Genomic DNA, 21881 nt, shown 5'->3' on the forward strand with positions numbered 1-21881 from the left:
GTACCCCGTACTGGCCAGTCTGACCTTGGCTATTTGGTGCACTCTCGTTTTTAGGTCATAACGTTGCAAACCTTAACAGCAATCAATTCCACTGCATTATGGAGTGTTGCATCCTCCCAAACACAGACCACTCCCCATCCCCCCGGCCCCAACATGCTTTTGTAAGCCTTGTGGCCTGATGCTTGTGAACAAGGGGCAGGATAGCTACAGAGCAAGACCTTCATTTGCATATACTTACTACCCAGAATTCTTCAGGTGACATTTTGAGAGTCAACGTAACTGAAAACAAAGTCAGAATTGTTTGGGTAGTGGACCTGAGGTCAGCCCCCCCAAATAGAGGAAGGGTTGGTTTTTTTTTTTTGGTCTCAAAGATTATGATTAAGGTTTCTTCTCAGATGTTTTACTTGCTCCTGGTTTTTCTTTCTAGAGAATTTTGATTTCAGAGAAGGTGATTTGAGGTGATGTATGATGTAGACTAAGGGTGTTGTTTCAAGAGCTGTTACAAAGGGTTTTGAGAGTTTTTTTGAACTCCAGTGAGGTCCCTTCAACCTTCAGCTAACTAAAACTGAAATCAGTCTATGTTAGTTAAGTGGTAGCATCTCAGGACCAGATAGCACTTCCCAAGGGACTGGAGACAAGCCTGCTCAAATGCATCTCTGGACACTGAAACTATGATATTCATTGACATCAAATGGTGAGTGGCATTTAAAAAATGGGTGAAGGGAAGGTGATGTGGTAAAGCCTAGTTGGTCTTTTCTCACCACGTGTGAGTATCCAATAGGGAGAGTTAATGGACTATTGGCAAAGTTACCATTGGGAAGTGTTTGATTTGTCATTTAATTACATGTAATGCTGCTGTGTTTTCCCACTGATGCTATGTTCCCTTTCCCACTAATGACATTTTCCTTGTTTCATCATAGACCTAATGCTTGTAAATGGGGAAGTATTGCTTTTCAAGGGCACATCGGGAAGGTAGTTAGTGAGCCTAGAACGTGTGGGTAAGATGGTGGTGTTTGTTAATTTTACGAGGGACTCCTAGCTATTTGAACTTGGTCTTGATTGCTGCCCACAATACCTTGTAGAAGGATTATACTTTCTATTTTTTCACGGTTGTCTTATTGGCAACTATGATCAGTTCTGAAAATTAAGTACCTAGAAATTGCCTCCTTTTAAAATATTTGGCTAATTATCTAATATTTGTTTCCCTCCATTTGACCAACAAAATCTCCTACCATCACAAAGCTTCACATCGAGGTAGGTCTTGAAATTGGGGGCTGCAAAATGTTGCATACATTAACCTTTCAGAAAACGCTGCATGATTCTGCCTCCTTGAAGCCAACAAGGAAGGAGATAGGATTGAGGATGGCCCCACACTAGAGCAGGAGATGCAGGGAGGCCTTGAGCTGCTTCCTGAGCTCATTAGCCAGCAACCCCTGCAGTTCAGCTCCGGAAGCCTCTTAGTAGCTCTGTTCTAGGACTGGCTGCTTGCCTAGCTAGCTCAGCAGAGCTTTGTTCAGTGAACTAGCTGTGCTCCTATTACCTCATGATCCCCTGCTCTCCTCAAATCCCATCACTGTCCCAAACCCTATCCCCTGCCCTAGAGTCTGCTACTTCCTAACCTCCAATGCACCACCAGATAACCCCAATTTTTCTACAACCTAAGCCCTCCCCAACCTCAATCTCTGTCACTGTATATCTGCAGCTGCACTTTTCCCCACTATTCCTGCTGTGTCCCATTCCCACCCCTACATTCTGCCTGCCTCCCTTCTCTCCAAGAGCAGAGCCCACACAAAGTTCAGGGCAAGCACACATTTTCATACAAGTAAACATTTAGAAACATAACCTGCTTGTATTCACACACGTCTTTGCTTAGCCTGAGATTTGCATGGGCTTGCGTTGCTGCACAGCATGCAACCTCTCTCCAGAACTATGCTCCCCTCAACGCAAACCCAATGGCTCACCTACCAGAGCCCTGCTTGCTGCACGCTCTACCTGACACAGGGTCACTCTTGCTATGCCCCTGGTAAAGGCCCTAATGCTCCCTCACCATTTACCTCCTTATGCCACATTGCTAAAGGCTTCTCCCCGATGCTGACTGACTGAACCCTGCTTCCCCAATACCTGTACTCCCTCTAGAGTTTTGTTCCACCAGATTCCTGTTCCTGAATGATTCCCTTCCCCCACATCCCCTAATAAAGCCCTACTACCCCCAAAATATATCCTCCATTTCTCCCGTGGGCAATCAGCCAATAACCCTACTTACACTCCCTCTGACCAGCACCCCCCAATTCACTCTTGGGGCCTTCAGTAGGGGGCATAGTGGTAATTATCCACACTCTTCCAACCATTCTCTGGGTGTGGTCAGCAAGCCTGCATCCACCATACAACCAATCACAATGTGTGCATCTGATTCCTCAAACACGTGCCCAACCTTAACTTCAATCTCGGAATGATTAATATAGCTAATGAAAATCAGTTTAATAGACATGTTAAAATAATTAACCTGTTACTGCAAAAACAATGAGAGTCCTGTAACACTTTAAAGACAAACAAATTAAATTCAGATGAAATTAAGATGCATCTGACGAAGTGGGTTGCAGCCCACAAAAGCTTATGCCTACAGAAATTTAATTTGTTAGTCTTTAAAGTGCTAAGGGCTCTCGTTGTTTTTGCTGTATACAGACTAACACGGCTACCTCTGGAACTTTTAAATTGTTACTACAACCTAAACAATTCTGAGTTTGGAATGAAGGCTGAGTATGTAATACTGAGGCATTGGATCTGTGCTTTATGAGTTTTTGAATGCTGGAAATTGAACAGAATTTCTTGTGGAGTTGTGAAGCCTGTGAATGCATTTGGGTATTATATATGATGGTAAGTCATGTGAATTGAGGTTAACCTGGGATGTTAGTGTTGCGTTGGCTGGTGATTTTCTAGAGTTTTAGTTTACCAAGTTTTTTGGGTGTGATTCATATACGGTATTTTACTTCCATGTGCATACATTTTAAGATCATTCTACAAAGGCAGGAACTGATTTGCTTGGCTTTGAATTTGGTTTCTGGAGTTACCTTGTGGTTAGCATTTATAAATTATCAACATGGCAAACAGTCCTATTTGTAACTGAATATATGTAGTCACTGCAGCTAAATATTTAAGAAGAAGGTTTTTTTTACATTTATCTTACCTTATGAACTGTAACCCTGCAAATTGGGCAACCAACCTGAATCCTAATCCATAAACAGAAATTGTTGAGTATACAGATATCTTTAATGAAATAAATAGAAAATGACATCTCCTTCAAAGATACAAAAAAGCAACACAGTACTTTAGCATCTGCAATACACTTTTTACATGTAATGTTTTCACTGATTTAATTTGTATAGGTTACTCATGTAAGTTATGACTCAGTGTGAGTAAAGAACGAGGCCTTTGGATAAGGTTTCACATTTAAATAACTTTTCAAATGAGGTAAACATCTGTAGGTTTCTTTAGCCAGTTGGAAAAGATTACTCTTTCCCTTTAAGCACCTTAACATACAAGCAACTTTCCTTTAAAAATAAAATTTCTGAAACCTTTTCTATTAAAACACCTAAAAATATATAAAATTTGGTAAATAAGCAACATACAGTGAAAAGTTAAATGTTTGTTAGGTTTTTTTTAGACACATAAGAAAGCAACATTAAGACATTTGGTGATTTACTATAAGCTATGTATAAAGGATTTTTTCTAAAAGTTTGTTTACTATTAAAACTAATCTTATTTTAAGATTTCCAAAGAACTCGATAAGTACATCAGAGTGTAGTAATATTTATTCACTGTAAAATAAAATGGAATATCCTTAATGTAAACATTAATACATAAATATTACTTAATACATTAAATAAATCATTGTATAACATGGCACTGACATTGTGGCAACTGTTTAACATAAAAAAATATAGTTTATTGATGAGACTTCTAAATCAATAAATATAGTTTAAAACAGAGAGTTCACAATATAAAAGCACATTGCTTCAAACCAAATGCTACAGTACAATCACACAGTAGCAGCTCATTAAAATATCAACTTTTACATCTGTAAATGGAATAAGGCTCACTACAGCTCCCCCTTTTTTTTTAAAAAAAAGTTGTGTAATAACTAAAATTAATTTGGTTAATACATGCCAATGAGCACAAAATACTGTAGCTGGTAAAAGAAAGGGAATTTGACAAGACCACTGAAGTCCCCAGCATAACTGTGTAAACATCAAGAAGGTTTATCTGTTTCTTCTTTGGGCTCCTTTCTTTTTGCTTCCAGTGTTTGTTTAAATACTTTTCTCAGTGTGTTGTAAACCTGTGGCCCATTTTCAGAATCCACACTCATCTGGTAAAAGGAAGAAATTAAAATTAATGTCTTACAGTACCGTATGTCATGGCAAAATACAGACAGAAAATACTAAATAATGAATATTTTAAAATACAAAATATCCAATGCATTTTCATATACTTATTTTAAACCAGGAAATATGTGTTTTTCATAAAATACTATAGATCTGAACAACTATAGCAGAGTATTTTAGCTCTATCTACTGATAGGTTAACTCAAAATGGCTGTTAGATATAAAAGTTAGGAGGAGAGATGTCATTTTCATGTCTACAGTCTGCATGACTACTGGTTGAAAAGTGGTTGTGGCTTAGATATGATGATTCTTCTTTTCAAATTATTTCAAATACTTTATGAGAGAAAAGCCACTCTGAGTTGAGCATCACCAGAAACCACCATATGACTAAGTTCAACTCTTACAAATATTTACATCTGCTTTTATAAGCAGTTGTTTATATATATCCCATGCTCCCTGACACCTGTGTACGTGGATGGAGACCATGCATCCATGGAACGGGAGAGGGGACTTCACTTCTGCTACATGGCCCCTTTGTGTCTCTACCAAACAGAATTCTAGTTCCATGGAGATGGAGGATTGGGGGAAAGTGTTAGGTTTTGGATTCTTCCACTCCACCCAAACCTGCAAGAGAACACTGCACAAGCTAGTACAGTTTGAGGTTTTAGTAATTGGCACTGCTCTCTCCTTCATGTGAAGGGAGTTCAGAAGGCAGCTGCAGCACATGGGATGCTTGAGAGCATGGGTTGTGAAACCACACTATCAAGGGACTAGTTGGAAATGATGAATCTGGGAGGCAAATTGGAGACCAGAGAAATCTACTTGCACAGTTCTTGCACGATTACAGGTTATGGTGTAGAAGCCTTAGTTCCTGGCCAGGGGGACAAAACAGTAGTAGTTGTAGATTGCACATGTTGCACATTTTCTCTGCCCTTCATGATAACTTGCATAGGGGAGGATGGACCCTACAACAAATAACCAGTATTTGACAATGGAGCTACATCAAGTTACCCCAGCTGAGGATCTGGCCACTAAATGCAGAGTTCTCTGCACACTACTGGCTTTACTGTTCAGTTTGTGGGGGCTATAATAAATTTATATTGTTATTTCTTTTGTAATCTTACTTCATCTAAACCATATTTTGATCTGGTCAGAACAGGTTTCTATTCTATAAATTACACACACCGAGGCTCTGAAATGCTGGGGCTATAGTTCACCTATAATGTCACCTAATGGATGACAGGAACAACAAATACCACTCTTCCATAATCACTAGGTCCTGGGCCAGAAAAAAGCATTTTAGTTAATTTAGATAAAGTTGAGAATAATGTTAATCTTAACCACTGAGGGGGAGGATTTATCTGTGTGTGTGGTTGGGGGGGGGGGGGGAGGGAGGGGAACCAAACCAAATCTGTGCATCTCGAACAGTCTTATTAGTGAAGCTTAACTTCCCCCTAAAGGAGCCTGAAATATGCCCAAGGAAAAAGTGTGAGCAGAAAATGAATATTCTATCTGGTTTCTGCTTGAGACTTGCCAAAACACAATAAGAGGTTCCTTATATTAGAATCACTGGAATTTAAGATGCTTTTGTCTGTAACAATCCCAGTATAGGCGTACATGCCACACGCATGCAAGCCAAGAATCTTTTAGCCAGCAGTTTCAGTTGGGGCTGCACATGTGCCCCTCAGAGTATAAAGAGCAGAGCAGCCCCAACTACCACTCAGTACCTTCACTAATATAGATTATCCATGTAATGGACTCTGTATCTGGGGGGAAAGAGTGTGGATTGTGGGATTCACGTGGGAAAAAGCACTTTAAACTCCAGTTAATGTCAGTTAAGTAATCTCTTTCTTTAAGTATTTATCCACATGGATCTCACTGGAGGGGACTGACTAGCAGCTACCTCTCAAGGAGGTGAGTGATAGGAGTCCTATTTAAAATAACTGTAGAATAGCTTTGTCAAATTGGGTATTATTATTATTGCAGCCAGGATGTTCTGCATATAGTTATTGCAGTAGCCACTGTTCTAGCCACAGTGTCAGAAGCATACAAAGACACTTGTAATGCAGTTTTTGTCAGGGCTGTCCTTCCAAAGCTACTGCTTTCAACTTGTCCCTGATGTCCTGAGGAAGCTTTTTGCTCAACTGTGAGAGCTTATCTTATCTTTATCACTAGATGTTGATTTAGGAGGACCAGGCTGCTTAGAGCTTTCATGTGCAGCCACTACAACTCAAGACCCAGATGCCAGGATGTGTCAAGAAATTTCTAACCCCTGAGGGAACTTGATACTTGTGATCTGCTCTTTTAGATGTGGCTGAAATAGAGGCAGGAGCGTACCACATATCTTTAACTGATAGCCTCATTGTTTTCCCACTCCAATCAACTCTGGGAAACCAGATGCAAGGTCATAGAATCATAGAAGATTAGGGTTGGAAGGGACCTCAGGAGGTCATCTAGTTCAACCCCCTGCTCAAAGCAGGACCAACCCCAACTAAATCTTCCCAGCTAGGGCTTTGTCAAGCCGCACCTTAAAAACTTCCAAGGATGGAGATTCCACCAAGGTGTTGAATAACTTGTAACACCTTTCCTAGACAACTTCAAAGAGTATCTAAGATCTCTTCTATCCTTTCAGAAGGTTGTGAAAGGCCTTGAAATTGACTGTGGAAAGAGTAGATTATGTTACAGCCTCATTTGATGAAGAAGATAAATAGCCAACGGAATGGGTCTATATCCATGATCCTCCATAAGATCTTCCTCCTCAATATGAGATTTTTGTTCAAATTGCTACACAAGCTCCTGGTTATGTGATTGGGCTGTCTTAGATGGTGATCTAATTCTAGGCCTAGATCTGAGTGAATAAAGAGCAGGAAAATGTTGATGATTCCACCCAGTCTATTATGGCCAAGACTGCATCCCATATGAGAAAGGCATATGATGCCACAATATGGATGAAATATTATAAGTATGGGATGTATAATAAGGGATCCTTCTTGAGTCTTCTTCAGGAACCAGTCTCGGACAAAGAGAAGAGAATCTAGGAGAAGGGCTTTTACTGCCATGAGACAAAGAGGCTTCTTCAAGGGTGGTACAGATCTCTAAGGAGTTTTAACAGGCTGCAGAGAGCCAGACCCCAATGTCTGAGAAATAGATACCACAGATGATGGTCACAGGGAGGTTTTCATAATCAGTACCTTTGATTCCAGTAGTGGAAGGGGCTTAGATTCTGTAGATACTGGAGAAATAACTAAGTGAGGAGACTGTGGGTTTGGAGTGATCACTATGGTTGGAGAATTTGTGAAAGCTGCCTGTATTCAGAGAGGAATTGGTACCAAGGTGGGCAGAACTAATCTCAACAGCATCAGTGTGAAGTCTCAATAAATGGGGACTTTTTTTATTTATATGCAATATTAAAAAATATGTGGCAGAAAATACCAATCACATTTGCACTGAGAAAGAGGCATTGGTTGCCAGAAATAGACAACATGGTACCAAAGCCGCAGAGTAGGATTCTGCAGCCCCTTGAAGCCTTATGGCACCAATTAGTTTTGGAAGAAGGCAACTTGAAGACATCAGTGTGATGAATCTTAGACCTCCTCTTGGCCAACAGTGGGGATTGTGACCAGTGTTAAACACCATCTGAAGATCTCTACTCTTTCCTACCTTGTGCAACAGGAGTTGCTGAATGACACCAAAAGAACTGACAAGACGGCTCAGCATGTTTCTGAGAAACAGTCTCTTAGAGCCAGAAGTCCTGTTAGGTCCCAGAATAGTGTTTCTGATAGCAGAAGCACTAACAGAAACTGGTCTTAAAGCAGTCTTCAAGAAGGGCCTTCAGAGTCCGAAATGCTCTACACTGACTTGACTTTTGCATCAGACATAACGTAAGCTCTCTGCATGTGCTCAGAAAAGGATTTGCAAATTGAACACTTGTCTTAAATATGTGACTCCCCTAAACAAAATAATGATATTTAGCATGTCCATCCTTTACGGGTATAACTGCCTACTGGGCAAAAATCAAACAAAAGAAGTTTTAGGTTTTTTGTCACAAATATAATCCCTCCCAACTATAAAATACAGTAACACTGTATTTGAGAAACTGTGGGGAAGCAGATGGACAGTGTATAGCTCCATCTTGCTGCCACAGGCAGTAAGAAGGAACCGAGTGGTGGCTGGGGTTACTCTGCTCTTTATGCCATCAGGAGGGTGTACTATGGTGTACAGGGCACATACAGAGCTGCAAAAGACACTGCTGGCTAAACTGATACAGGCTGATGCCCATGGCAGCAGCGCACATGCCTACAATGGGATCAGTGTAGTAGACAAATACTTGAACTGAATTCACAATAGAATGCTCAGTAGACAGCATCTCTTTTGCAGAGTCCAAAGGCATAGATTTAAGGTCAAAAGAGACTCTCATCTGATCTCTCTAACACAAGCAAATAATTTTACCCAGTAATTCCTCAATTGAGCCCAATAACTAATGGTTGAAATTACAGCATATCTTTTAGAAAGTCATCCATTCCTGATTTAAAGACTCCAAGTGATGGAAAATCTATGATATCCATGGATAAGATATTTCAATGGCTAATTAACCTCACAGTTAAGTATGTGTTTTATTTCCAGTTTGAAATAGTCTAACTTCAACTTCTACCCAATGGAAGTGACTTAGCAAGACATAAAAATGAAGTCACAGGATAAAGAAATACTGCTCGAAGGCACTATTTTTACTCCATACCATGTTCAGCACCCACTGTTGACCTGTGGGGAGTATTTTTCTGTGCTTTGGGGAGGATTGCTATGACAAAACTATTATACTTCAAAATAACTAAGTGTCAGTATAACAACACTTAATTAATTACTAACATTTTTGGCTGAGACTATTGCTTCATCTTCCATAATCTACAACACGATAACAATTTCATGGGTGAGTTGCCACTTGCCTTAGTGAAAGCTTTAATGGCCCGGTTAAGTAAGGCTTCTTCCACATCAGCTGGTATTGTCTGCAAATTCACTACACAACGGAAAATACAAAGAATAGTCTGATATTTTTCCTAGTGGGTAAAAGAAATAGAAAGTTATTAAAAGGGAAACATTGTCAAGGAAAATGTTCAAAAAATTGTTAAAAGCACTCCAAGAACTATAGACCAGATCACCCCCTCTTGCAGTAAAGTCCAGGGGAACAAATTTCACAAGGATTCTCCTACAGAGTTCTTACATAATTGTTCCACCATGCTGAGAAGAGGGGTTCTGTTGCATTAATTTTGACAAAATAGATGGTCCCGAAGAATCAAGTGTCAACATGACCCTGAAACAGTCCAACATTAAACAGTTTTAAAGCAAGGTTCAGAATTTGGTATACAGAGACCTAAGCCTGCTTAGTACCATGGCAAACACACCGTTAAAGATACATACACACACCCACACAAAAAGAAAAAACAGTTACAGCATTTGAAATCTAAAGTATTAAGCCTTTTATTTTAATGACATCCCTTGTTCTCTTTAACTGTAGAGAATATTTAGAAGGAAAAACCCCATGTTGAAAATCTTTAAGATAATGTTAAAAATAGTAATAACTATCCTTTTGGGGGAAAAGAGAAGAAGTTAGTTGAGAGGGGCTGGAACTGTTGTTGTTGCTTTTTCCTAAAAGACAAAACAAGACAAACACACACAAGAGGAAAGAGAAAAGAGCAGCAAAGAGAGAAAATGCAGCTTCTATCTCTGGTGTTGACTTCTACTTGCAGTCTCATTGCTGAAAAAAAATAAAGGCACAGCAGGTGGCCTTACCAGCCACTCAGAGACATGGAAAACTTGTACTAGCATTGAGATGTTCAGGGCATTGCTTTTAGCTGCCTCTTTCCGGCCAAAAGCTTACAGGAATGTTGCTAAATATACAGTCATGACTGACTAAGTCAGATTCTTATTAAACAGAAGGAAAAAGGAGATAGGAAAGAGAAGAAATAAGGTGGGGAAGGAAAAGGACACACAAGGCGAGTGAGGGAGGGTGACAGTCTCACATCCCAGGGGGCACATGGGATTTAGCTAACATTAGTGGAGGTGGTAATGTCATCTAGCTCCTTCTCTCTGGGCCAGTATGGTCAGAACATCTCTCAGGATAAGGATGAATGAGGCACAATGGTGTCACGCTGGATCCTGGTGTTGCAGGAGAGGGTGGGAATGGCAGCCATCGTGATGATGAAACTCGCTTCTTCCCCTTTCCTTGTCTTTCAGTCAGTCAGTGTTCACATCCGTCCCAACTTTCCCTCAAAATCTTTTCTTTTAAAGACTCCACCAATTAGTCCTAATTTCCAACACACCAATTTTGGTTCATTGACATTTAGTCCCATGCTTCTCCTGTTTACAAGACATGATCTTAACACAGATCTTGAGCTGTTTCAGTAGGCCTTTTTGTTTGGACTAGTTCTGTCTGTCTCCCCTTTGCAGCTTTTCCCCATCAATATTTATCATTGTAGGTTATTGTGACACTTTATGAACTTCCACTCACTTCTTATAATTGAGCTCACAATTGGGGTAAACTTGTAGGCCCAACTATTACAACAGTTCTGCAGAATGTGGGTAGCGCCTTGACACAAACCCCATAGATCCTCTGAATCTTCTAAGAGGGCAGGACTATCCATGTACAGGCCTCTCTCCCCCCCCCAAGGTTCCCCAAGCCCCCACTCTTTGACAGTACAGTTCCAATAGATCCATAGTACTACAGACTCTCCTGGCCATGGCTGTCCCCCTAGACTCCAGCCCCTGACTGGGGGATCCCTATTGTGAAAGGGCACAAAAAATTATACAGCTCCAGCTTGTATGATCTTTTCCTAGGAAAGACTCTAGGGCTCAGGGATGTATATACTGATAAGCCTTTCTCCCCAATTAACATCTCACTCCCAGCCCTGGTCTGCTCCACTCCCTTTCCAGTGTGGATCACAACCCCACAGAAGGGTCTCTGAGGGGTACGAGAAAGAGTGTGTGGGTGGGTGAGGGAAACAATGTCCTGAAGGCAGCTGATCTCCTCTTCCACATTGTCTCCCCCAAGATCTGGTGGTGGGCCTATCTCCACTTTGGCAGGCAGCTTTTAAGGGCAAATATACATTACAACAACAAATGTAATGAGATAAACAACAAATGGGTAAGATAAAATAATTAATTTTGATGGTTAGTTTACCTTCAAGTATCAAGCAGTTATTTTATCTTTTATTCAGCAAAAATAATAAAATCCTGATGAACTCAGTTCAGGAAGAAGCATGATATTTCAAAATCCTGAACTGAGAGACCCTGAATGTCATGGAAGTGGTGACTGCAGAGAAGGCAGTCACCACCTGCTGCTTGAGGAACTGTATAACGGTGAACTGGGAGGGGGGAGGATGGAGGATATTAGAATGTGGCCTATTTTCTACACAAATAATCCAGAAACAAAAAGAACACCCAAAGAACTGGAAGATTTTTCATGTGATTGAGAAATCTAGAACACCAACTCTTTATGAAAGCCATAGCTTTGATTCATTTAATGGAACTTGGCCAGGCTACTGAAGCATTTACTACTTGGATCTGTCTGTTCCTTACATCCCCTGCACCGATCCTTTCAGTGCAGCAGGATTAGATGTTTGCACAGCACTTTGAAGATGCAAAGAACTATAATGTGGTCAATATTAAGCACTGTTGCCAGATCTGGAGTTAGGGAAAGCTAAAGGGAAAGAGTTTCTTGCCTTTTATCTCTCTGTATTTCAAACTGCAGCAGGCTGTGGTACCTCCAGCTAGCACAAATGGAAATCAAGTTTCAATTGAATAGGGCTCAGATTTTATCTACCTTGAGTTTTTCTATACCATCCAGCACCAGAACATCTAAGCATTGATTAAAACTTCCTGTGAACTATCAAGATACATTTTCATTTTGATTTTTACAGAGCTTGATTGCAAGTTACCTTTAAGAATGTAAATTCCTCCTTATTTAAGGGCACTAATGCAAAGCCTGAGTTAGTAAAATGTACTTTTCAGTAAAATAATGAATTGACATATACAGTGTTTACCTTTTCTAGTAAGTTAAGTGTTTCTGGTGATTCTGTGCATTTTTTTGACAACATGTCACTATCCTCTTTGGTTATAACAGGTTCTTTTAGTTGCTCTATCCAGGACCACATCAAGTTGCAAAGGACAAAAGGATCTCTCTCGGCACAAATTCTATCCCAAGCTCCATCTCGAGAATTCAGTTCTTTCTAACAAAAATAAAAATTCAGCATCTATTTACTTCTGCTAAGATTTTCTTTGCTTTTAGCAGCACTTGTTAGTCTTGTGCTCATATACAAAAGGAGACATTTATTAGCCCCATGAATACATTTTCTCCCATAGCCGGTTTCCCACTCATTGCTAGTGTGCCTCCTTGTGTCTAGATCTGGGAAAGTAGCTCTCAGCAACAGATGCCCCCTTCTCTCTGCTCATGCTGCAATAGTCTCTCTTTTGGTAAGTTGGCCCTCCAGCCAGGTCACTGTTTAGTTCACCTCTTTCCAAGGCTACCAAGTCTAACAGGACCACAGTCCAAATAGCTTCTCAAGACAGTGTTCAACCCCAGCTTGGAGCTCTGAGCCACAATATCAGAACCTAGGCTCACCCATTACACTGGGTTCCAGCCCAAAGACCCTAAAACCAGCAATCCAGGTCTAATCAGTTCCTGTCCCTGTTGCTGTTTCCCTGAGCTCCCTCCTCCTCCCAGTCTCTTGCCTTCCTTTGCCTGTTTATAGGTTTACTATGGGAGCGGAGTCTACTCCTGGTGGCTACTTCACTCCCTTTTAGCCTCTTGCTAGACTTCTTACTCCAGAGCAGAATCTCAGGGCTTGCTCTCCTCCTTTTCCCTGACAACTTCCCTCATCCCAGGGAGTGACTGCAGCCTCCTTCCCCCGCAGCTCCCTTCTCCTGTCCTTTCTGGTTTTATAGTGCTATGCCAGCCCTTCCCCAGCTGGGCTTCACTCTTAATTAATCCTGGCCCTCCCACTTGCAGGTGCTGCCATGTAACCTAACTGGCCTCTCAGGCCCTTGTTAACTCTACCAGGGCTGGTGTGAGATGCACACCCCATCACACCTCCCTTTTACAAAACTCTCAACATTAACCAGCTGCAATGCAAGTGGCTCTTTAGACAGAAGGACAACATGAATAGCGCATTGTACCATCTAGTGTCCTCCAGTTATACACAGAATATATGAAACAACTTTTGATTCCTACTTCAAATCAGTCAGGAGGATATGGTTTTGATGATTTTAAGCAGTTAAATTTCTACTAAATTTCTTTATTCATTTACACACAAAATCCTGTGATTAGCTGTGAGAAAGCTCTTATAGACAACTTGTGGATCTGGCTCTAACCTAATATCCTGAGGCACTTTTATGTTACCAACCATGTTATGACCACAGCTAATAAACTGATTTTAACTTACTGAATAAACACAGCCAGAAAGAAATTTTCTAACTTTCTGTTAGATGCTAACGTTAAAGTGAAATTTTGGTGTGTTTTTTTTTTAAATTGTTTTGTCAAACCTCAGGCCTCTGACTATATAATATATCTGTTGCAGCGAGAGCCTTTTGTTTAGGTGACTGGCAATTTCAGTATCACAGTGCTTACCTAGAAACAGGCTTTTTCAAATGGTTTAGATAACAATGGCCCCTTCAGGGGACCTGGGTTCGATTCCAAGCCATAATCTCTTGCTCTCAGGCCAGCGAAGGCACAGTACTCAATCCCGAGGACGGTGCGCCTCCTCCTGCTGCTATGCCACAGACCACCTCTGGTTAACATATAACAATAGCATGGAAGGGCTCTGGAAAGGAGGTTGTCCCTTGTCTGGTAAAAGCAACCTTCAATTTAACTAGCATGTAATCCACGTCCCATAAGTATAATGTATAAGGGTGCTAGAGACTTCTCTCATGAGCTAGGCATGGAATTTTTGCTGTGGTTTTTACTTTAAATATACATGGAATACATACACAATATTGAATAATGTTTTTTAAAAAGTAATACCTGCCACATTTCTACCTTCTGTTCCACCTCCTCCTCTCCCATAAATTCATTAAGATTTGCAAGTGCTTTAGCTGCCAAAACTCTTCGTGCATCCAGACTTAATTCTGATTGCAAAACAATGTGTGGAATTGCTTCTAATAGATCTTTACTATCTTGACTTTCATATCCAATAGATGATTCTTCTTCTAAAGCAGAATTATCAGAGTCCTCAGAAGCACAAATTCTTCTGCCATACATATTAGTCTTTCGCTCCTTTCTGTGAGCAATTTCCTTTGCAAAACTATGTCTTGGTGTTCTTGCTTCCCTGTCATTGTGTACGGGTTCAAAACCTGAGGAAAAGGTTTTACTACGCTGCACTTCTTTTGGTGATTTTCTGCTATAGAAATCGTTTTGTCTATCTAAACTGAATTTACCTTGACTCCAGAAAATAAATGTACTACGCACTAAGACTTCTTTGTTTAAATCCAGCTGAGGAGTTTGCCTGCCTGCAAAGAGAAAACATTCCCTAGTGTTCTGCTGCTGCTCAAAGAGGGGTACTTGTGCAGGCACTGTCCATGGAGTTTCCCCTTGTTCAAAGAGAAATGCAGTTCTCCTTAACTCTGAGTCACTATAGCTTAGACGTCTTTTTGAATGAGTCAAAGGCTGAAGGCATTCAACATTCCGCCTCTTCCAAAGAGGATCATAATTGTGTTCATTGGAAAAAACAGAATCCTGGGTCTCAAAAGGGATGTTTCCCAATACTATGTGGGAGAATGGATCTGATGTGTCACTGTTCTGTCTTGTTAACTCTTTATCTAGTTGTGTAGAATCCAAATGAGAAACAGCCTCTTCAATTTCAGAAGAGATATCTGGTATATCTAACAATTCCTCCTCTATCACTTGCCTGTTTTCAGCCAAGTCCAATAGCAGTTTGCAAACTAGATGAATAAGTTTTGGCACATACTTGAGATGTCGACTCTCATAACCGTGGAGCAGATGCCTCTGGCGGATCAGATATTGTGACAGAGTAACCGCGTGAACTTTGGGCTCGCAGCAAGAAAACACATTTCTTAGAGGAATCAAAAATTGAGCGAATTCTCTTACACACAATAACTGTCCTCTAGTTTGAATAGAATTAGGCCTTTTTGCCCTAACAAATAGAATTGCTTGATCTGCAGTCATCCTTGTGGCAAAAACTAAATAACAAGCTATTAAAACACCTACAAAGTTTAAAGACAAATGGTTAACAGGTTAATAAATGCACTATAAAATAAAAAAGTAACACATACATAAGGATGCAATTTTTATGTTCAATTTATAGTGTGTTATTGTCAATTAAATGTATATGCATTTTAGCATCATAATACAAACATCAGTGTGCAGTAAGAACTAGATAAGCACTTGTCTCAGTAACACAGATGAACTGCTTTAGTGCTAGGTTACTAGTAATATCCCAAATGGCCAACACTGACCATTCTTGTGCCATCTCCTTTTCCTTTTGATGCTTTATCCTCCCTGAATCTCAACCATTTTCCGGTCTCTTATGTTTCCCCTGTTGCTGCTGACTGCCCAAACTGTATCTGGAACGTACTATGGCAAATCATTAAACTGAACTCCCACTATTAGTTTATCCACCAGTAAAAGGATACTGATATAAATGATTTAGGAACTCAGTACGCAAGACTGCCTGTCTTTCCATGTGATATCATGGAAGCAGAGATAAGCTGAGGCATGTTAGACAACTGTTCCATGGTCTAATTGCAAAGGGGCTAGAAGTAGTGCATTTTCAGTGAAGGGTTCTCTAGAACTCACTTTCACTCTTGGCCTACTAGAACCTGAATTTGTTAGCCGTCAAATTATACTCCAAAACTAGTCTTCTGTTCCAAGCTTTTGTGGGACCGAGGGAATAGTAGGTAGCACTGGGTGGTAGGAGGGAGCCACTAATGTGTGGATTTTGGGATGATGTGATGTTTCTGGCCTTTTATGTTCTATTTTATATGTTGTTTAAATTTTGTACATACATCCAAAACAAAGTGTGGGAAGCTTCCCAAATGAATTAAGAAATTAACATAAGAAATAGCTTTGATAGAGTATGCGCTTGTCAGACAACATGGGGCCTCATTCACCTCCCATTGAAGTAAAGACACTCATTGATTTCAATGATAGTCCTTATCGGGTAGGTTCTATATGTATAACTTGTGCTATAAGCATGCCTGAGAAAAGCACATTTTCTCTAATAGCTGCACACTGGTGCTAATTCAGTAATCTAAAATATATACAAAGTGTAGAAGCATCATCATTACAAAGGAGATTAGTGAGCCACAATACCTGGCTTTTTGCTCTCCCTGTTCCCTGAGAGGCGCTTGCAGCCTCAGTTGAATTTTTTTCTTTCTAAGCCTACCTATTTTATTATTTCTTGCATATACAGCTGTTTGCATCTCACACCTCCAAAATGAGATCTTTTCTTCTGGCTGCAAGGATTTGAGACCTGCAGCTGCTTCACTGATCTCCTTCCTAGCCATTTTCCCTTACCTTGATATAGGTCAGCCATTGCTGGCACTTTGTGGATGTGAGAGGATTTGAAATTGACGTGGCTACTCAGTGGAAGACAGAGGGAATCTAAGGTTTAAGGCAGTGGTCCCCAAATGTTTTGGTCTGTGCCCCGACTTACCCAGTCCGCGCCTCCCCAGGAGCGGGGCTGCGAGCTGGGGGTGAAGGCTTGGGTGGGGCCTAAACAGAGCTGGGGGCTCAGCGGGGCTGGCCGGCACTCCCTCCCCACCCCCTGTGGGGGCTGGCTCAGGCCCCACCCCAAATATTCCGCTGTTTGGGGACCACTGGTTTAGGGTTTTTTTCCTTTTAAATAAGAAATTAAATCTCACCTTAGCTTGTATGAACTTTGTTAAATGCTATCTGAGTGATTAAAGCTTTTTCCCAACCTCCCTCCACATTTAAAAAAATGCCAGTTTCTTTCTCAACTGTGTTTGCAGCACAGTTGCATCACTTTCAAACTCCTCATATGCACAGGAAGCAATGGTGGCTGCTGCAGAGATGGGGCCAGGAAAAGACACATATCTGGAAAGGGGTCAGAAGCAAGTGCAACCTTTAACATCCTCATACCTAAAAGAAAAAAGCCTTGAAGACCAAAGGTCTGAGCTGAAAGGGTAAACACAAGATAACTGTATTCAAGACCAGAAAAGCACAAGGGAATTATTTTCTTAACTGGAGACTATTTGGAGTAGCGGTTGTCTAGGCGAGGAGGCTGTACAGTTTCAATATTGCTGGGAGATTGATACATGGATTCAAAGTTTCTCTAACCATTTGGTTCACGGCTCGTATCTGTTAACTTTGTCCTCTTGCTGCCTGTGCCAGAATGACTCATTTTTTTACAAATTTTGTTTGGAAGGTTTGACCACTTTCCAGGCATGACTCCTCTCAGAGTGATAAATGTACAATTTAAACACGCCCATAATGGTTTATAGCTACCATTATTTTGTACCTTTGGAAAATAAGTTTACATTAATTTGGGAAGTTGATCACATACCTGTTCGGCCAAGTCCTGCATGGCAATGAACAGCTACCCTCCCTTCCTGCAAGGCAAAAGCCATCACTTTTACCATGTCCAGTATAGCAGTGAGAGATGCCACGCCATAATCCTTCCATCCAAAATTATAAAAATAAACTAAAAAGAGAGAATTATTTTATTTAGTACACAACGTTAAATCGTTTGTTCTGTATGCAGAAGAGAAATGACAGGACTGAAAGACTAAAACAATATCCTAATAGGACTGACTATATCTATTTGTTTGAAACAGATTATTTTCACATTTCAGAGAGAGCTTGCTGTGAGAATTTCAGGGACATGCTGAGCTAGTTAAGATGTTTCAGACTAAAGCTCAGCTGGTATGAAAAAGGTATAACAAAACTGAGTGATTCATACTAAAATTGCTGAGCTATATATAGGAAAAATGTAACATTCTGTTTGGGCATAAAAGCACATCTTAACTCAAAGGCTCTTAACTTTATTAAGCAGATACACTTCATCTCAGTGCTATATGAAAAAAATAAAGATATTTCTGATACAAATTTCTTCAGATCAAAGAAAGACATTTTGAAAAGTGTGACACTACTTGCAAAGTGTCACGTACATGTCTGAAACACAGTTAATGTTCTAAATTATTTTGTTCAGTTCCCATTTATCTTTTTACCATGCATAGTCTTCTATCTACTCTAGCTGCTCAGTCTACTGAAATTTAACACGTCCACCACACACCTCACCCAACAGTAGCATAAGAGAGAGGGAGCAATGTATTATCCAAGGTTGGACTTTGCTAAATTTAATTCTTTATATTTTGTGTATAGCTTTCCTTATATTACTGTTCTTAACCCAACAGCTGAGTGTCAGAAAATCTGCATGTACTGTTCTTGATAATTAATGAGGAAAAGCAGCAGGAGTGAACTTACTTCCATCCTCCATGAAAGCTTCAGGAAGGTAGGTGAAGCCACTCTCTTGTTCCAGCGGATTCCCACAGCTAGCATGCTCACCAGGACGCTGAAGGTTAATTATTGTTTTTATGGCACAGCTTAAACAAGGAAAAAGAATAGTTACATTATATGCAGCCATAATTTCATTAACCCTTGTTTTCTGAAACATACATTCATTTCTTCTTAGTGCAGAAAGGATGCTTACCTGTATATTGCTAAAATGAAAGGACCTTACCAACAATCCAAATCTAAGTAAGAGGGAAGAAATGGATCAGGGACTATAGCCGTAAAATCTATAGCAATTAATTACCTTTGAAACTGCTCAATAATGTTATACTTCTCAATAATTTCTGTTGAGGGTCGAGCCATAGCCAATATGTTATCTGTTATCCTGAGAAAAGAAATGAATAATTTCACTGGATAGTTCATTGTGATGATTTAATGGGTATTCTACCAAAATATAAACCTTTTTTTCATTTTCAAGAAGTTATCTATAATTAGCAGTGTGCATTTATACCTTTTTGAAAATTCTTTCATCATTTATCTTGCATGCTTTATAAATTGCACTTAGCTGAAACAATTAAGTTACATAACAACATACCATTATTAGAGGTGCTCAGATACCATGGTGATGAGCATGATATAAAAACTTAGGTAGATAATGGCTACCCAGATCACAATTTCTGTATTCTTATTCAGAGGCATTTTACATGTTTCTTCTTAATAGCTTTCATTTTTACAAAATGTCAATATTAATTTAAAAATACATTCCAGTGAACATATAGTATGGAGAAAATTCTTTCATTGGCTTCATACCTTATATTATTTTATCTTCAATAACATGTTTTCATTCATTTTAGTCTAAATCAATGAACATAGTTTAACTTAGAGCTGTATTTAAATTTCAGGGGGAAACTTCTCATGTAATCTGTAGACAGGCATTTATTATTTTGGATCTGAACCAAAGCCCAGTGAAGACAATGAGAGTCTTTCATTGACTTCAATGGGCTTTGTATGAGGGCCTTCATGGCTTACTGCTAAGAATTAATTGTTAACTGATCTTTTATTTCAGTACATACTGTACTTAACTCAGAAGTCTATATTTAGTAGTAGAATGCAATATAAATCTATTACTCTAAATTTGCTAATATAGCTTATAGAATTAAGCTTAGTGAAAATGAGTGCTGCATATTACCAGGAAGAGTAAAGTCCTTTAATGACTTGCTCTTGGTCACTCCATCGAGCTGGGTTTTCATATTTGCAAGCACGTCCACCACATGCCATCGAACACTGCATATGACCAGGAATGACATGGCGAAGGCGCTCCCCTACCTTAGTATATTTTGCGGTTGGACGCCTTGAATTTCCTACAACACACACAAAAACAGAGTAAATAAGGTTAGCAAACTATCATCACTACCTTAAAATATAATACAGCAACCTTTTAAGTGGTTGAATTACAAAAATATAGTATATTAAAGATTTTTCAAGAGATTTAAACAGAAAGGATTCTCAATAAAAATCTCATTCTTTGCTTATATTAGTGCTGAAGTTATATTAGTGCTGTTCTTCATGACATCAACTTGGTTTCCTTCCTGATGAAATTATAGCTATAGGTATCCTCCATGATGAAGCAAATGCCACGGTCACCTTTTATTTAGAAATGTACAGCACGCCTACACAACATATATTAAGCTAGATTTTGCTTTAAGTATTTTCTGAAACCAAGGTGTTAAACTGAAATGCTCTACAAGTTAAAAATAAAGCACTGATTAAGGACAGAGTAAGAGATCAGTGAATACAATTATATATAATAAAATAACCACTATAAAATTATTTTGAAATATTTCATATGTATTTATATACATCTAAACGTCAGAACAATATTATATACCTTTAATACATGTTATATAATACATGGCTATAAAACCCAAGTATGATTTTTGCCAATAATCTAAAAATACTTCACTTTTTTTCTCAGGAAAAGTTGCATTCAGCTCTGCAGGGTTTATAGATGATATGGCCACCATAACGCGGTGTGTGGATGATGAGAGTACCTCTACAACTGAGCTCCGGCGCCTTTGGAGTATGCGGAGAAGGGGATCAGAGGAAGAATGCCTCCGACCTTGAAAAAAGTTGCTAAAAATATCGACAGCTGAGCGCCTCCTCGGTGAACCCTCCATGATCGATCACCCCTTGCAATACTTTACAAATGCCGTAGAATCTGAACTGGATCTGAAATCCAACTTGCTCAATGCTGAAGTTACACAGAGATGTGTATCTTTCTGTATGATCTAACAGCTATTCAGGATAGGCTGAGCGGTCTCCATAGTAACAAACAATGAAGCCAATGATGCCAGCTACCCTTGTGGCAGCTAAATTCTATATGAATTGATTCTGTTTGGGACAAACTGTTCCACTGCTGATGAGAATAGTTGCATTTTAAGTAGATAATTCTGCAACTGCACTGGGAACAACTAAAAGATTTTCCATAAATAAAATGAGTATTTTAGTAAATTGCTATGCAATTATTGTACATTCAGAATATACTACACAGTATATTATATACCAAAATACAATCAAATTGTAGTTTGGGGCACTGTTTTCCTAGAAATCTATATGTAAATACACTGTTCTCCCCCACTGATTAGTTTGACAGTCCACTACCACTTTTTTCCCTTCACTTAGCTGCTTCAAAATGCATTACGGAACTAACAATGATTGGGATTAGTGTGTTGCTATTGAAATTGTTCAATACATGATGAATTGCAGACCACTCACTCACGGATCATTCATATTCACTAACAAAACACAATTTGTTATGGAAAACAAAAGGTTTATTTTTTCAAGGCAGAGCTTTTTATTATTCAAAGCTCTTGGCTCTACTGGGTTGAGGTAAAGCAAACTATTGGGAGAAGTAGCCATATCATTAGATTGCTCCAAGCTTCAAGAGGTAGGTATCCGGCTATGAGCTGCTTTTCCCCTTTGCTTCCATGCTTAAGAGGGAGACTGAACTGGCTAGAAAGATTACA

General features: G+C 39.6%; 1 protein-coding gene and 1 long non-coding RNA gene across 4 annotated transcripts in view; one reads left to right on the forward strand and one right to left on the reverse strand.

The window, feature by feature from the left end:
• The first annotated feature begins 372 nt into the window (after nt 1-372).
• LOC137150110 (uncharacterized) lies at nt 373-21366 on the forward strand. The gene is made up of 3 exons (XR_010918915.1): nt 373-694; nt 18759-18856; nt 20831-21366. It is a non-coding gene; the product is annotated as an uncharacterized lncRNA (long non-coding RNA).
• Nucleotides 3255-21881, reverse strand: part of PTPDC1 (protein tyrosine phosphatase domain containing 1) — a 42085-nt gene continuing 23458 nt past the window's right edge. For 2 of the 3 annotated variants that reach the window (XM_067543818.1, XM_067543819.1), the window contains 8 exons: nt 20045-20216; nt 19160-19240; nt 18829-18947; nt 17909-18046; nt 14389-15587; nt 12413-12598; nt 9320-9430; nt 3255-4363 (listed from right to left, as the gene is read on the reverse strand). In XM_067543818.1, coding sequence (XP_067399919.1) covers nt 4247-4363; nt 9320-9430; nt 12413-12598; nt 14389-15587; nt 17909-18046; nt 18829-18947; nt 19160-19240; nt 20045-20216 — 2123 coding nt within the window. In that variant the 3' untranslated portion in view covers nt 3255-4246. Of the gene's footprint in view, nt 4364-9319; nt 9431-12412; nt 12599-14388; nt 15588-17908; nt 18047-18828; nt 18948-19159; nt 19241-20044; nt 20217-20818; nt 21033-21881 lie in introns of those variants that run through there. The other variant, XM_067543817.1, reaches the window with a different exon arrangement.

This window comes from Emydura macquarii, unplaced genomic scaffold (assembly GCF_026122565.2).
Source record: "Emydura macquarii macquarii isolate MOO-44397 ecotype Brisbane River unplaced genomic scaffold, CSIRO-AGI_Emac_v2 contig_968, whole genome shotgun sequence".
NCBI classification, from domain to species: domain Eukaryota; kingdom Metazoa; phylum Chordata; order Testudines; family Chelidae; genus Emydura; species Emydura macquarii.